Source organism: Arvicola amphibius, chromosome 6, assembly GCF_903992535.2.
Source record: "Arvicola amphibius chromosome 6, mArvAmp1.2, whole genome shotgun sequence".
Classification (NCBI taxonomy): Eukaryota; Metazoa; Chordata; class Mammalia; order Rodentia; family Cricetidae; genus Arvicola; species Arvicola amphibius.
Window position 1 is genome coordinate 145,586,516 of NC_052052.2, and position 14,503 is coordinate 145,601,018.

General features: G+C 42.6%; 1 protein-coding gene across 1 annotated transcript in view; it reads left to right on the top strand.

Moving 5' to 3' along the window:
• Positions 1–13,971, top strand: part of Fam120a (family with sequence similarity 120A) — a 91,614-nt gene extending 77,643 nt beyond the window's left edge. Inside the window, exons 13-18 of the mRNA XM_038335496.1 lie at positions 2,154–2,363; positions 3,756–3,939; positions 4,450–4,587; positions 7,958–8,099; positions 8,638–8,734; positions 12,083–13,971. Of these exons, the coding sequence (XP_038191424.1) occupies positions 2,154–2,363; positions 3,756–3,939; positions 4,450–4,587; positions 7,958–8,099; positions 8,638–8,734; positions 12,083–12,394 (1,083 nt within the window). The 3' untranslated portion in view covers positions 12,395–13,971. The remainder of the gene's footprint in view (positions 1–2,153; positions 2,364–3,755; positions 3,940–4,449; positions 4,588–7,957; positions 8,100–8,637; positions 8,735–12,082) is intronic.
• Positions 13,972–14,503: the final 532 nt, after the last annotated feature.

Below are 14,503 nucleotides of genomic sequence, written 5' to 3' on the forward strand. Positions count from 1 at the left end.
ACACATAAATAACTATCTTTAAAAATTAACATTTAAGGATATAAAAACACTGCAGTGTGAATTTTAGGGAACTTTTGGGCAGGCATTTTGGTACATGCTTAGGAGCCAGAGACAGGAGAAGCAAGAGTTTAAAGCCATCTGGGGTATATACTAAGCTGTTATCTCTAAAACAATAAAAACATTTTGAAGGAAGTCAAGTATACACAGTAATAGAAATCTTATTCACATACTCATGTAGCTTTTATTTCAAGAAAATTTGCCTTTTAAATTAACAGTAGTTGTCATTACTAAAATTGAAAATTATCTTGAAAGTATACTTTTTATCTTCATTGCTAAGGATTGAACTCAGGACTTCATGCATCTAAACTAAGCAAGTTCTATACCACTGATCTATATCCTCGGACCTAACATCGTGTTTGAAATCCACAGCTGCAGTCCCTCAGTGGCCAGTGAAACTCATATATGAATGAACGCACACAGGGTCTTGCTCCATTCCTCCCAACAAACTCAGAAATAAGTAATTCTAACAAGGGTGATTCTGTCTTGTATATCTCTGTTATACTCTGTTAAACTTCACGTATTGTGATATGGCCAGGATTTTAATCAGTGGGACTTTGTATCTGGGCATGACCAGTAGTAACCCATAACCTCAAGAGTTGCCACAGTTGTATCCACAGACAGGCAGTATGGTATTTCAGGAAGACATTTTCATACAGGTAGAAACCTTTAAAGTGCCACTATATCTCCCCCTAAGCTGTGATCCTGATTTTCTATTCTCTGATATAGGGCACAGAGGATATGAGCTGGAAGCAGTGGTCCAAATCCAGATGAGGAATTCATAGCCACTATCCCAATTTGGGGGCAGGGGAAGGGGGATTGACCTGTGTGCAGGGCTGGCTCTGCCTTTTTATACCCACCACTTTTGCTTGGCTGCTCTCCAGTAGGCTCACTCTGTGGTGAGGATTCTTCTTCTTTCTGAAGCTCACAGATGGGATCTCAATAAAGCATATGCATTCATTGTTTCAGACTGACCCTCTTTCTCTTTATTGCACATAAATATGAAAATGCATTTAATTCCATCACCCCAGTCCCTCATGCTTCTCACAAGTATATGACTAGTGAAGCACACTAGGATCCAGAGCTGTAGAAACAGTATTTGTAAATTTATGACCTGACTCCTCTAGGCCTTGCAAGTTTAATTGCATAGACTTACAAACTTTAAAAAAGATGGGCAAGAATGTTAGTTGATGATGTGATATATTGTTACAGTGGGAAATAAATAACATAATCCTAAATTCATTTTAGCATTTGGCACTGAAATGTTCTTTTTTTTTTTTTTATGTTTCATACAATGCCATTTTCCAAAAGTCATTTTCCCTGCCACAGTGTAGCCTTACCTGGACTCATACCCACTAAAGACTTCATTCTTGAAAAACCATTGAGGTGAGAAGAAAGAAACCAGAGCAGAATTAAACCTGTGTCCTGGATAATCCACAAACTAGGCCCTTTGCACACAGGTGATCAAGAGTCAACTGGACTGTCAGGTGTCTTGCCCTGCCTGTTGTCTGTGAGAGGAGAGCTCTGGCCAGGCAGGGCCAGTGCTCAGCCTAGGAAGACACAACTTTTGGGAATACAAGTAAAGCACAGTTCAAGTGCACTGTTTCTCTTTTTGAATTCTTTTGTTTATGGACTAAAACATGCTGACAGTTCAATTAAGCTTCTCTGAAACACCATATAAAACAACAAACATATACTGCAAATTTACTTAAAAATGAAATAAATGATGCCAAGTAATTTCTTAATACAGGTGCTTGAAAAATGCAGGATCTTAAAATGTTTCTTTTGGACACCCTTCTGTTAGACCATGGCCGGTGTTCAGATGTAGGCTCTGAGCCATGAAGGAGACTGAACCTTATCATGTTGACTCTTAGCGCAATTTTAACCATACTGTGTGGTAATCTACAGACGCAAACTCAGTGTATTCATAAAAACATGCTCCCTACTATTCTAGTAACAAAAAATGTTTTCTTTGAGTAAGAACGGGTCTGCTGGTACTCTTGTGAGGATTGTGCTCTGTTAACTTTGGGGAGTTTTAGTGCAAGGGTGATACTGTATTACTCCTCCTCCATAAAAATTACTCTTTCAATTTAAAGATTGAAAACCTAGACCCCCGAGGAATTCAGCTGTCAGCTCTCTTCATGAGCGGAGTAGACATGGCATTGTTTGCCAATGACGCGTGTGGGCAGCCCATCCCCTGGGAACACTGTTGTCCTTGGATGTATTTTGATGGGAAGCTCTTCCAATCCAAACTTCTCAAAGCCAGCCGGGAAAAGACCCCACTCATCGACCTCTGTGATGGTCAGGTATGTTGGGGACAGGGTGGCCATCTTGAACTATAGTGGAATGTTAATAAGCTAAATCTACTATCTTAGCTAGGGTCACTGTTGCTGTAATGAAACACCATGACCAAAGCAACCTGGGGTGAAAGGGTTTTTTAGACTTCCACTATCATGTCACCATTTGTTATTGAAGGAAGTCAGGACAGGAACTCACACAGGGCAGGAACCTGGAGGCAGGAGCTGATGCAGAGGCCATGGAGAAGTGCTGCTTACTGGCTTCCTTCCTCTGGCTTGCTTAGTCTACTTTCTTATAAAACTGAGAACCACCAGTGCAGGGATGGCCTCACCCACAATAGACTGGGCCCTCTCCCTCATCAGTTTGCTAATTAAGAAAAATGCCTTATAGGCTTGCCTGCAACCTTGTGGAGGCATTTTCTTACTTGAGGCTTCCTCCTCTCAGTTAGCTTTAGCCTGTGTCATGTTGACATAGAACCATCCAGTACACCTGCCACTTCTTAGCTGAGTATCCTTAATAGGTCTTTGATTCTCATTGCTTAAGAGAGTTAGTTAGGTCCTAGAAAGCTCCTTGCACACCGAGTCAGCGAGTGTGAACTGCTGCAGCTGGAAGTGAGAGCTAGGTTCCCATGAGGTACTGTTCACATTTTCATTTGCATAGCCTGTACTCTATGGCTTCTCTTCATAGGTATTTCACTATAGATAGATAGATAGATAGATAGATAGATAGATAGATAGATAGATAGATAGATAGATAGATAGATGATAGTGATTATTGAGCCTATAGCCAATGGGACATGCTTTTGAGACATCAGAGCCCGGTATGCTTTTTTAAGCCCTACAGAACGCTTCAGCACTGTGGGACTATCTCAACCAGTGCAGCCATCAAAAGGGGAAAAATGCAACACTAGACCCGCAGGATTCCCCGTTTTCAGTATGAGCTGCACTAAGTAGCAGTGTTGTCCCATTGGAGCTCAGTTAGGATCTTTGTCGTGTCGTACATCCTGTATCTCTAGGTCTTAGAGTGACCAGAGAAGCACCTGACTGTTGATTTAGGTGTTAAGAATAAGTAAGCATCAGGAGTAGGTGAGGGGCTGGAGAAATGGTTCAGCAGTTAAGAGCATGTATTGTTCTTGCAGAGAACCCAAGTTCAGCTCCCAGCACCCTCATAGGCAACTCACAACCACTAGCACCAGGGAGGGAGGCTCAGACCACTACTCCACAGGCACTTCACACATAAGCATGTGCCCACATGGAGACAGATAATTAAATAAATATTAAAAATAAAAAGTAATTAGGAAAATGCACAGATATGGACATAGTAGTTCTGTTTTGTTAGTGACTGCTCAGATGTATTAAAATGAGGATGGTGTTTTTACCTGCCTATCCCTTAACTTTCAGACTGAGCAGGCGGCCAAGGTGGAAAAGATGCGCCAGAGCATTCTAGAGGGGCTCAACTTCTCCCGGCAGAACCACCCACTCCCCTTCCCACCACCTCCTGCTCTGCCCTTCTATCCAGCATCTGTGTACCCTCGGCACTTTGGGCCAGTCCCACCCTCACAGGGCAGGGGCAGGGGCTTTGCAGGTGAGTCATATTTTGGGAATCTGTTAGGTGGGGGCAGAGTGTGTGGTCCTTCTCGTGGCATTGTAGCTTGCCGTATGAAGACCCTGTAATAATGGGTTTTAAGGAGTCAACATTATGGCAGTAATTCTTCCGAGGATGAATGAAAGAGTAAGATCCTGAAGGAGATGCGGAGAAATTAAAAGGGAGTCACCTTGATTTTAGTTCTCTTTCATATGTACGGGGAAAGTACGTCCCTCTGGGTCGGAGGGAGCTCTCTTGTGGAATCACACCTCCAGGGTCTTTAGGAGTCCACAGCCAGTACCCTATTGAATGACTACTGAGGGAGGCTGGCCTGTAGTGCTGGCCTCTGGCTGTGATAGAGTGGAATACTGAAATAGCAAGAGGGTCTGGGAGACCCCTTCCCAGAAGTGGAAAGAGATATGGATTCTCCTGCCTCCTTTTATGAATGGGAGGTCCTTTCAATTCCTTCTCTCATGATTTTCCTATTTCTCTCTACTCCGGGTCCCACAGGAGTCTGTGGCTTTGGAGGCCACTATGGGGAAACAGTAGCAACAGGCCCTTACCGTGCCTTCCGGGTGGCAGCAGCATCGGGACACTGTGGAGCCTTCTCAGGCAGTGACAGCAGCAGGACTAGCAAGTCCCAGGGCGGTAATTATTACCCACACCCCTCCCAGACTTCTACCTGCCAGCATTTCTTCTGCTCCAGCATTTGGCACCTTTCTTCCTTGGCTGTCCTTGGAAGCCATCTCTAATGTAGTGCCTTTTCTCCTGGGTCCCTAACTGACCCTCTGCCTGTTTGTCTGTGCAGTGGCCCTGTTGTAGCTGTCCTTTCTCTCCTTCCAGGGTAAGCCACTAAGTGTCCACCTAGAAGAGAACTTGTCTATGTACCAGTATGACCTGGCCAACACCTTGTGCTCATGGGCTAGGCTGCCAGCTTTGCATAGTGGTGTATCTCATGCAGCCATTCTGGTAAAGGTGCTGTACTTGTGTAGAAGATGCCAGCGGGTGCAGAATTCCTAGCAGACAAAAGCTTCTGATAGTTTGTTTTATAGAAATGTTTCTAAAGAAAATTTTAATATAAAGTTATTTATTTATATTTATCTTTGTTTGTGTTTGTATTATAAAAGGAAAGAGTTTTGGAAATAGATTATTGTAATTCTTCTGTCACTTGAAGCCATCATGTTGCAGGATCGGTCTGATACATAACTAAATTACTCAGAGGATAGGCATTCCTTTCAGAATGGTAGTGTTTGCCAACACAGTTGCTCGATCTCTTAGAGTGGCCAACAAGAGGCATGGTATATGGGAAAATGTGGCTAAGAATCGGTTGTCTGCAGCCCCAGTGGGCCCTGACACTCCTGTTCCTCAGCCTCTCGAGGACTTCTGTGCCTTGTGGCTGCTCCTGGAATTCTTGACCCTGAGGTGTTCCAGCTCCCTCTGGAGTTGGACTCTGATGCTGTCTGTCCTGTGGCTGGGGACAACCAGGGGAGAGGGGTGCTGTCTGGGACAGAGTGGGGAAGTAGGCTTGCCTCCTAGCCGTCCTGTTGACACTTGTGCACGCCTGAAGCATACCAGCCGTGGACCTGGAGTACAAGTGCATGCAAGGTGTTGAAGACAAAGTAGATGTAAACTAGCTCAGGAAGTTTTCAATCTCAGTAGGGTTGTGGTAATCCCAGCCCCTAGAGGACAGGGGCAGTCCCTACAAGGGATTTCTCCATCAAATCCGCCCCCCTCAGGGCTCAGGGAACCCTGAGGAAAAGCAGGCAGAAAGAGTGTAAGATCCAGAGGGGATGGAGAACACCAAGAACACAGGGACCTCTAAATCAGCATGATCAAAGCTCATAGGAACTCAGAGACTGAGGCAGCATGTACAGGGTCTGTACAGGTCTGTACCAGATCCTTTGAGTATATATTATGGCTTCTGTTTTATTGTTTTTATGGGATTCCTGAATGTGTGAATAAGTGGATCTCTGTTTCTTGTGTCTTCTCTTTGGCTCTTTTCCTTGTGTTTGTTTTGTTTAATTCCAATGTGTCAGTTTTTGTTTTATTTTATTGTATTTTATTATTATCCCTTAGAAGCCTGGTGTTTTCTAAGAGACAGAAAAGGAGCAGATCCAGATGGGAGGGGAGGAGGGGAGGAATTAGGAGGAGTAGAGGGAAGAGAAATTAATCAGGATATATTATGTGAGAAAAAAATCTATTTTTAATAAAAGGGAAAAAATAAAGTAAAATAAAAAGAAGATGGGGCAGGAAAATTTCCACAAGTTCAATGCTAGGCTGGTGTACATGGAAAGTCTTGGATCAGCTAATACTATATGGTGAGATTGTGTCTTAGAAAAGTTATTTATCTTAATTACCTGGTAAAATAATATTTTTGATGTAAAATAAGCTGTTATTAAAACATATTGTCTGGCTGGGTGTGGTGGCACACTCCTTTAATCTTAGCAATCTGGAGACAGAGGCAGATTAGAACCCAGCCTGATCTACATAGCAAGCCAAGGCCTGGCTAAGACCCTGTGTCAAGAAAACAAGAACTGTCTTGTCTGTTTCTTTATACTTTTCTCATGTGGCTACAGGAAATAGAGGCCTCTCATAAGAGGGTGGTAACTTGGTAGGCAGACCTGTTTCCAGTACTTCTTCAACTGTGTAGGTCAGTCATAGACACGTGTTTTGACACCAGGATGGCAGGGAGCATATGCTTAGAAGTAAGGTGTTCATGCTCATTTGTTTGAACAGTTTTCCTGTACTTAATAGTTTAAGAAATGTCTTAGGTTAGAAAGCTAGAATATTCACATTGTCAGTGATATGAAATGCATGTAGTCCACCTGTGATTCCACCCGACAAACAGAGCTAGAGGGCTAAGAGGTCATGGCAAGCCTGGATTGCACAATGAGACCCTGTTTCGTGAGGTCTTATAGAGTCCAGATGTAGCGTGCTTGCCTAGCCCGTGCACGGCCTTGGGTTCAATTCCTTGTACTTTGAGAGTGAGAGAGGAAGGGCTGTTTCTAGACTTATTAATTTCTCTAATGTTTAGATAATGCTGTAAATATGGGAGTGTTTACCTAGAGGAAAGTGTACTGAGGTTGCACAAGCCCATCTGGTGGTGAAGGCAGGCCAGCTGCATGCAGCTACATTTCACTGTGAATTTCTCTAAATAGGGGTTTCACATTGGCAGTTGGAATCCAGCTCAGTTGCAAATCCATTTGTTTGTTTTATATTTTAAACATCTATTTATTATGTGTATGAACATGCTACAAGATATTTATGGAGGTCAGAGGGCAGCTTGCAGGAGTTGGTTCTCTCTTTTAAACATGGATCTCAATGATAGAACATAGATCATCTATCAGACTTGGTGGCAAGCATGGATGAGCCATCACACAAGACCCCCAAATTTATACAGAGTCTCCCTCTGTACTCCAGTTGGGCCTCAAATCCACAATCCTCCTGCCTCAGTTTCTCAAGTGTTTTAATCACAAATGCTTACTACCATACCTCTATTATGGGTTCTTTTTTTTTTTTTTTAAGATTTATTTATTTATTATGTATACAGTGTTCTGCCTGCAGGCCAGAAGAGGGCATTAGATCTCATCACAATTGGTTGTGAGCCACCATGTGGTTGCTGGGAATTGAACTCAGGACCTCTGGAAGAGCAGCTAATGCTCTTAACCTCTGAGCCATCTCTCCAGCCCCATGGGTTCTTAACTATAGCTTGAAATCACATGGTGTAGGGCCGGGCATGTCTATAATCTCAACACTCAGGAGGCAGAGGCAGGTGAGTTTGATGCCAGCCTGAGTTCTAATCTGGAGAGTTCAAAAACAAACAGTGCTACATAGACAAAATAATAATAAAAAATTGCATGGTGTGTACAGAAGGTTTTCTGTAATATAATCTTCACAAAGCAAGGTAAATAGCTTCTTACTAAATTGGAAAAAAACAAGAGTTGCTTTGTTTGCTTTCTCTTTGTTGGTCCTAATGATGCGATTGACCTTGTCTTCTCGTGTATTTATTTTTGTGCAGGAGTTCAACCTATTCCTTCTCAGGGAGGGAAGCTAGAAATAGCTGGTACCGTGGTTGGCCACTGGGCTGGAAGCAGGCGGGGTCGTGGGGGCCGAGGGCCCTTCCCTCTGCAGGTGGTGTCTGTAGGAGGACCGACAAGAGGGTAAGCTCTGGACCTGGATGGTGAAAACAGTCTTTGTCTGGCTCCTCCTCTTGAGCAGGAGTCGTTCCACCTCACTCCACCCCCTATTCCCTATCTCCCCTCCCCCTTTTTTTTGAGACAGTTTCTCTGGGTAGCCTTGGTTGTCTTGGAACTCACTCTGTAGACCAGGCTGACCTCTGCCTCCCAAGTTCTGGGATCAAAGGTGTGTGCCACCACCACCTAGCAAAGGTCTTAGTGTTACATGGAATCCTGTTATATAACATTCTATAATTGTTTAATTGACTATTATTAAATAATTAATCATGCATTATTCAATTAATGAACTGACTTTTAAAAAGTACTTAAAGTTTTAGTTTTGAAGTCATATGTCTTGAATGTGAACCAGAAAAATGATTTCTTGAGTTTGATATGACCATGCTTAATACTTAATACCCGGTACTTGCTGTCTCGCACAGTGTAAGATCTATTTGAGAGTATTTTCAGCATAATCTTTGATAGATTTAAGTCTGTTTGGTCTTGTCTTTTTATATTGACACAGGCGTCCAAGGGGAGTTATTTCCACTCCAGTGATTAGAACATTTGGAAGAGGTGGAAGGTACTATGGCAGAGGCTACAAAAGCCAGGGAGCAGTTCAGGTAATTCAGCACAGGGTTCCTGTCACTCCTGCCCATGTCTCCCCTAGGCTGAGTTTCCCCTGCTGTGTTGTGACTGTAGGGCAGTTTTTAGTCCTCTGACTTGATACCTGGCCCATAGGTGCTTTCCATGTTTACATAAAACTTCCTGTGGGCCCAAGTCATTTCCTTTCATTCAGGAACTTCATCTGTGTAATACCTGTGGTGTTGGACCTCTTATTTGGACCAAATGAGGACCTAGGCTCCCCTGGCTATTGTCTTCTTAGTTTGCAACTTCTTAAATGAAAAATGGATTAAAAAAAAAAAAGTCAGGGTCTCACTGTATAACCCTGGCTGACCTGGAACTTGTTGTGTAGACCAGGCTGGCCTCAAACTCACAGAGATCCACCTGCCTCTGACTTCTGAGTATTGCTGCAATTAAAGGCATGCACCACCATCCAATTGAAATGAGATTTTGAGACTATAGGCCTCATACCAAGTTATTCAGTCTACAGGTTAAACATGTACATATGATATATGAGATGATGGTTTATGTGTGTGTATTAAGATTTGCTTATTTTTCAGTGGGGTGGTGATGGTGCATGCCTTTAATCCCAGCACAGATACAAACGGATCTCAAGTATGAGGCTAGTGTGGTCTACAAAACAAGTTCTAGAACCTTGTCTCAAAACTAACAAACAAACAAAACAAGACTTGCTTATTTTTATTTTGTGTGTGTGTGTGTGTGTGTGTGTGTGTGTGTGTGTTTTGCCTTCATGTTATGTCTGGGCACCATGAGCCTCAGATCAGAATAAGAAGATGTTGGAGTCCCTGGGATTAGAGTTAGAGAAATTCTATGCAGGTGCTGGGAGTCCAGCCCAGGTCCTCTTAAAGAGAGGCCAGTGCTTTTAACCTTCTGCCCCACTTTTTTTTTTTAATTTTTAAGATAAGATCCTCATGTATACCTGTTGTAGCTATGTTTTTCTTTGATCTCTGTCTCACATATCCTTTTCCCTGATTGAACTTCCTGTAGCCTTTCTTTTCTTTCTTTTTTTTTTTTTCTCGAGACAGAGTTTCCTGTAGCCTTCTTATGGATACCTGTATCTTGTGCGTGCAATATAGAAACAGTGTGCTGTCACTCCCTGTTCCAGTAAAATACTTATTGAGTTCAAACATCAAGTATTTACTAATACTCTATTTCTAGTGTCTAAATGTACTCTTACCCATCTTGGAGAGTCTTGCTTCAGGAGGAGGTGATTAAATTAACTCATCCCATAATTAGTCAGTGCTTTGTCACACATTGCACACCCAGGCTTGGTACCTGTTCACAGAACAGCTGGAGGTGGAGGGCATGTTTGTGTGTGCCCCTGCGTTCTTACACCACTCTCTTCTGAAGCATTAGCTGTGCTATTCTCATTTGTTTCTCAGGCCGGGAGCCATGATTTTGCCTCATTTGTCTTGATTCTATAAATACCTTTTTGTCCCATGTCCCCTTTAGGCTCCAGGCATCTGTTCTGGTCTCTGAAGCCCTTTCCTCGGTGGGTTCTTGAAGAATTGCCCCTCAGGAAGGGCTGAAGGAAACTGTTCGATGTAAAGGTGTTTTCCTAATCAGGACACTGGCTTGCAGACTTTCCACCGTTTTCTTGATTCCTTCATTTTCTTCAGCTTACCTAATGTTATTTACATTGAACTCACCTGTGTGCGAGACCTATGTGCCCCTATTGGTTTTGGTTTCCCGTGAAGCCTTGCTGCCTTTCCTAAAGCCCCTGGCACTGCTGTTCCAACCACACACTCAGAACAGTGAGCTTAGACCTTGTTCTTCAGGAGCTTGTCTCCAGTGGGCTGGCAGTGCTGCTTGGCTCTGGCTCAATTCCTTTTCTTTGCTGCTTCTTTCTTTCTTTTTTAAAAGATTTATTTATTTATTATGTACACAGTGTTCTGTCCACATGTATGCCTACAGGGCAGAAGAGGGCATCAGTCTCATTACAGATGGTTGTGAGCCACCATGTGGTTGCTGGGAATTGAACTCAGGACCTCTGGAAGAGCAGCCTGTGCTCTTAACCTCTGAGCCATCTCTCCAGCCTGTCTGTTGTTTTCGTCTTCAGTGTTCCAGTGGCCCTCTTGCTGGCTCTTCTATGCCTACCTTTGATTTTTGGCAGGCTCTTCATTGCTTGTCTTCTCTCTTCTTTTTTGGTTTATAACTCGGGCTACAATTCACCTTTATGGTTTTTATTTTGTTTTCCTTATTTTTTCTTGTTTGGTTGTTGTTACTCTTCTGAGACACTCTCACTACATAGCCCTGGATGATCTGGAACTTGCTATGTAGGCCGGGTTGATCTCAAATTCATAGAGATTCCCTGCTACTGTCTCCTGGGTACTAGGATTAAAGTTATGGATCATTGTGCCATATGGAGCACTATGCCACACCTTATGTATTCATTCGTTTATTATTGTGTGTATAATGTTATGTGTTAAGCATTCATGAATCACAATGGCCACGTGGCACTAAAAGCTCAACTTTGTGGCATTAGTTGTTATTTTTTTTTTTTGAGACAGCTTGAGCACTCAGCCCCACCATCCTTCTTGCTCCCAAAGAACCATATTGACAGTCACTCCCCACCCTGTGACCCTTCCTTCAGCTTCCATTTGCCATTCAGTTTCATTTGTGTTAAGGGACGTTTATAATCCTGGATTGTCATGACTTACTGACTTAGAAACTTGGTTTCTAAGGGGAGAAAGAAGGCTCACAGCAGAAAACTGCCAGGCCACAGTCTCTGTCACATATCAGGGTGAAGGCATCACCACCTCAGAGAGCCTTAGGTTGGGAAATGTGTCAGACTCAAGGTCCATTGTTTTCAAGGGAAATTATTTGTCAGCCTGCTTAGAGGAGGAGGTGCACTCCAGAAGAGGTCATTTCCAACCCTGTGCTGTTATTCATGCAGCCTTGCTTCATGTTGAGGGTGCCTGGCAGTGTTTTTGTAAAGATGGGGCATGTGCATTCTGAGACCTATGCATTTTGGAAAGTATGAGGACAGCCTCCATTTCAAAGAAGACTCACTAAAAGGTGCTTATAACTTTAAATAATTAGGTACTATGTAAAATTGTTAGATAGAGCACTCCAAGTGGGCCTTTATCATTTTAAAACAAATATTACCAGCAGAAATGTTGAGGCAAGGGGCTACAGAAGGAATTAGCCAAGACGGTTGAAGGCCGAGCAGAACAGAGGTGGAGGGCCTAGCCTCTCACATTTTCCTTTTGAATTCTCTGGCTGAGGCATTATGGCCAAGCCATGTCCCTGTCCGTCCATGTTGTTCCCAGTCTAGCCCTGCCTCTTCCGTACCTAAAGTTCTTACCACCTCTCCTTCTCAACAGGGCCGGCCTCCTTATGCTGCTTCAGCAGAAGAAGTGGCCAAAGAACTGAAGTCGAAATCTGGGGAATCCAAGTCCTCTGCTGTGTCCTCAGAAGGGTCCCTGGCTGAAAACGGAGTGATGGCCGAGGAGAAGTCAGTGCCCCAACTTAATGGGAGCACAGGCGACACCAGGGCCCCCAGCCACTCTGAAAGTGCCTTGAACAATGACTCTAAAACGTGCAATACAAATCCTCACTTAAATGCACTAAGTACAGACAGCGCCTGCCGCAGGGAGGCTGCTCTGGAGGCAGCTGTCTTAAATAAAGAAGAGTAAACTTATTTTTTATAGAGGGTGAAGGATGCTGGAAGGGTAAGGATTTAGGAATACCTGGAGAGAAAGAGAGCCTGCAGTTATGTACATTTTGTCCTTTCCGTAAGAGAAAAATGAGGACTTTGGAAATTCAGATCCCTCTTTGATATCAGAGATTCAAAACAACACATATTTTTTAGTTTTAACCAGTTGTAGTCAAAATGCTACAATAAAACAAAAAAGGAGAAAGAAAATGAAGAGCATTTGACTCCCGCACTTAAAATGAAGTACACAAAGTTTTAACTGGTTATGACAAAAGCCTAGAGTTGTGTTTCTTGAACTATAAAGAAAACAAATTTTGGCAGTCTTTAAGTATATATAGCTTAAAATATAATTTTTAGCATTTGGCACCATATGTATGCCATTATATTTGATTTTTGCATTACTGTTTCACAATGAAGCTTTGTTTTAAGGCTTTGATTTTTATGATTATGAAAGAAATAAGGCACAACCACAGTTTTTCTTTCTTACTTAAATTTCATCACTGTTGATGTGGTTCTTTTGTGTTAAAAAAAAGTGCAACTATCAAAACTAAAAAAAAATTATAGAGTAAACTGCTGTTGTGCTGATTTTGAATACACAGTACATCATACATACTTTACAAGCAAGTTCAATGGAGATAAAGTTGAAATCATAGAAGATGCAAATGACCTTTCAAAATCAACACAATGTGTTCTGAAACTTCGTGACTAATACACCATGCATCTGTGATCAATGAGCTATGTGGTTTTGATCGGATGTAGACCATTAGTGCTACTACTTGAGCTAAACTTCTGCATGGTCCATAATTTTTAAAGTGTGTAGTTAATATTATGCATGTTATTGTCCTTTCTTCCATTCTTACCAGTATGTGCCCATTTGCAAAACAAAAACGCTAATAATCAGTAATAGTCCTATAAAAGATGTTAACTCTGTTTAGTCATTGACTGATCTTGCTCTAACCTTAAAATTTTGTGATTATTGACCTCTGTTGCATTTATTCTAAACCCCCAAAATTATCTAGCCGTTTGGAATATCGACATTACCCTGGTGTACTCACTGCTGTGTGCATTACTGTTCTTTGTTGCTGTTTTATGCCTTCATATTAGCAAAATATGAAATTCTGTGAAGAAAAAAACCCCTTTGATCTTAAAAAACAAAACACCCCTCCCCTTCTGTAGCAGGAAACAGATTGCTTGTTCTTGAGAAGTTTCCCATCAGGAATTTAGTAGAAGCAGGTATACTTCTATCATTTTGATGTTTTGTTACTGTTTCCAAACAATGTACTTTGAATCAGAATCACTTCTTACGTTTCATATACTTCCGATGCTCTTCATCACATTAGTGATCAGAAATGAGGTGTAACTCCCCAGCCCCTGCCCGCAAGAGCTAAGTAGGATTTTACTGTAAGTTGAAGGGAGTTCCGCCCTAACTCATGGATTGTGAAGAATGAACTGCTGTTGGGTCTGATTGACTGTCGATGGATTGTGGTGTGGTGTATCCGGAGGCTATTGAATGCAACTTACAATGCTTAATAAAAATCTTTATTCTTTTAGTATAAAGTATGGTGTGGCTTTTAAATTCACTGATGAAAGCATAAATTTAACAGAGGTTTAATCCAAATTGCAGTAGCTCATGAAGAGTTCCGTCAGATAACAGAAAGTTCAGAAATACCGTGCCCTGTCAGAGTAATTCTAGAGGGACATAAGAAGGGATTAATTAATATGAAGATTATTCTGAGCACAATGTTTTGAGCTCCATTAAAGACATTCTCCGACCAATCAGGCTAAGTCAAAAGTGAGTTTTATAAAGGCCTAAGAGGGTAAGATCTGGACTAAACCTTTCTTAAACTTGGAGTTACAAGTGTGGCCGCTTTTTTATGAGTCTTTACCTTAATCTCCCTCAGCCTGGTTTAGGTGTGCCTGGTTTAGTGGCCAGGAAGTGCCTGCAGCGCGTGCTCCCAGCCCAGCCTCTGGCTGGGCGGGTGGAGCGGGGCTTGCGCAGCAGATGCGCGCGCATCTAGGGGTGGGGCCGAGCCGTGCCCAAGGCCCTGGCCCCAGACGCTACTGCGCCAGGGCGGAACCGCGTGATGAG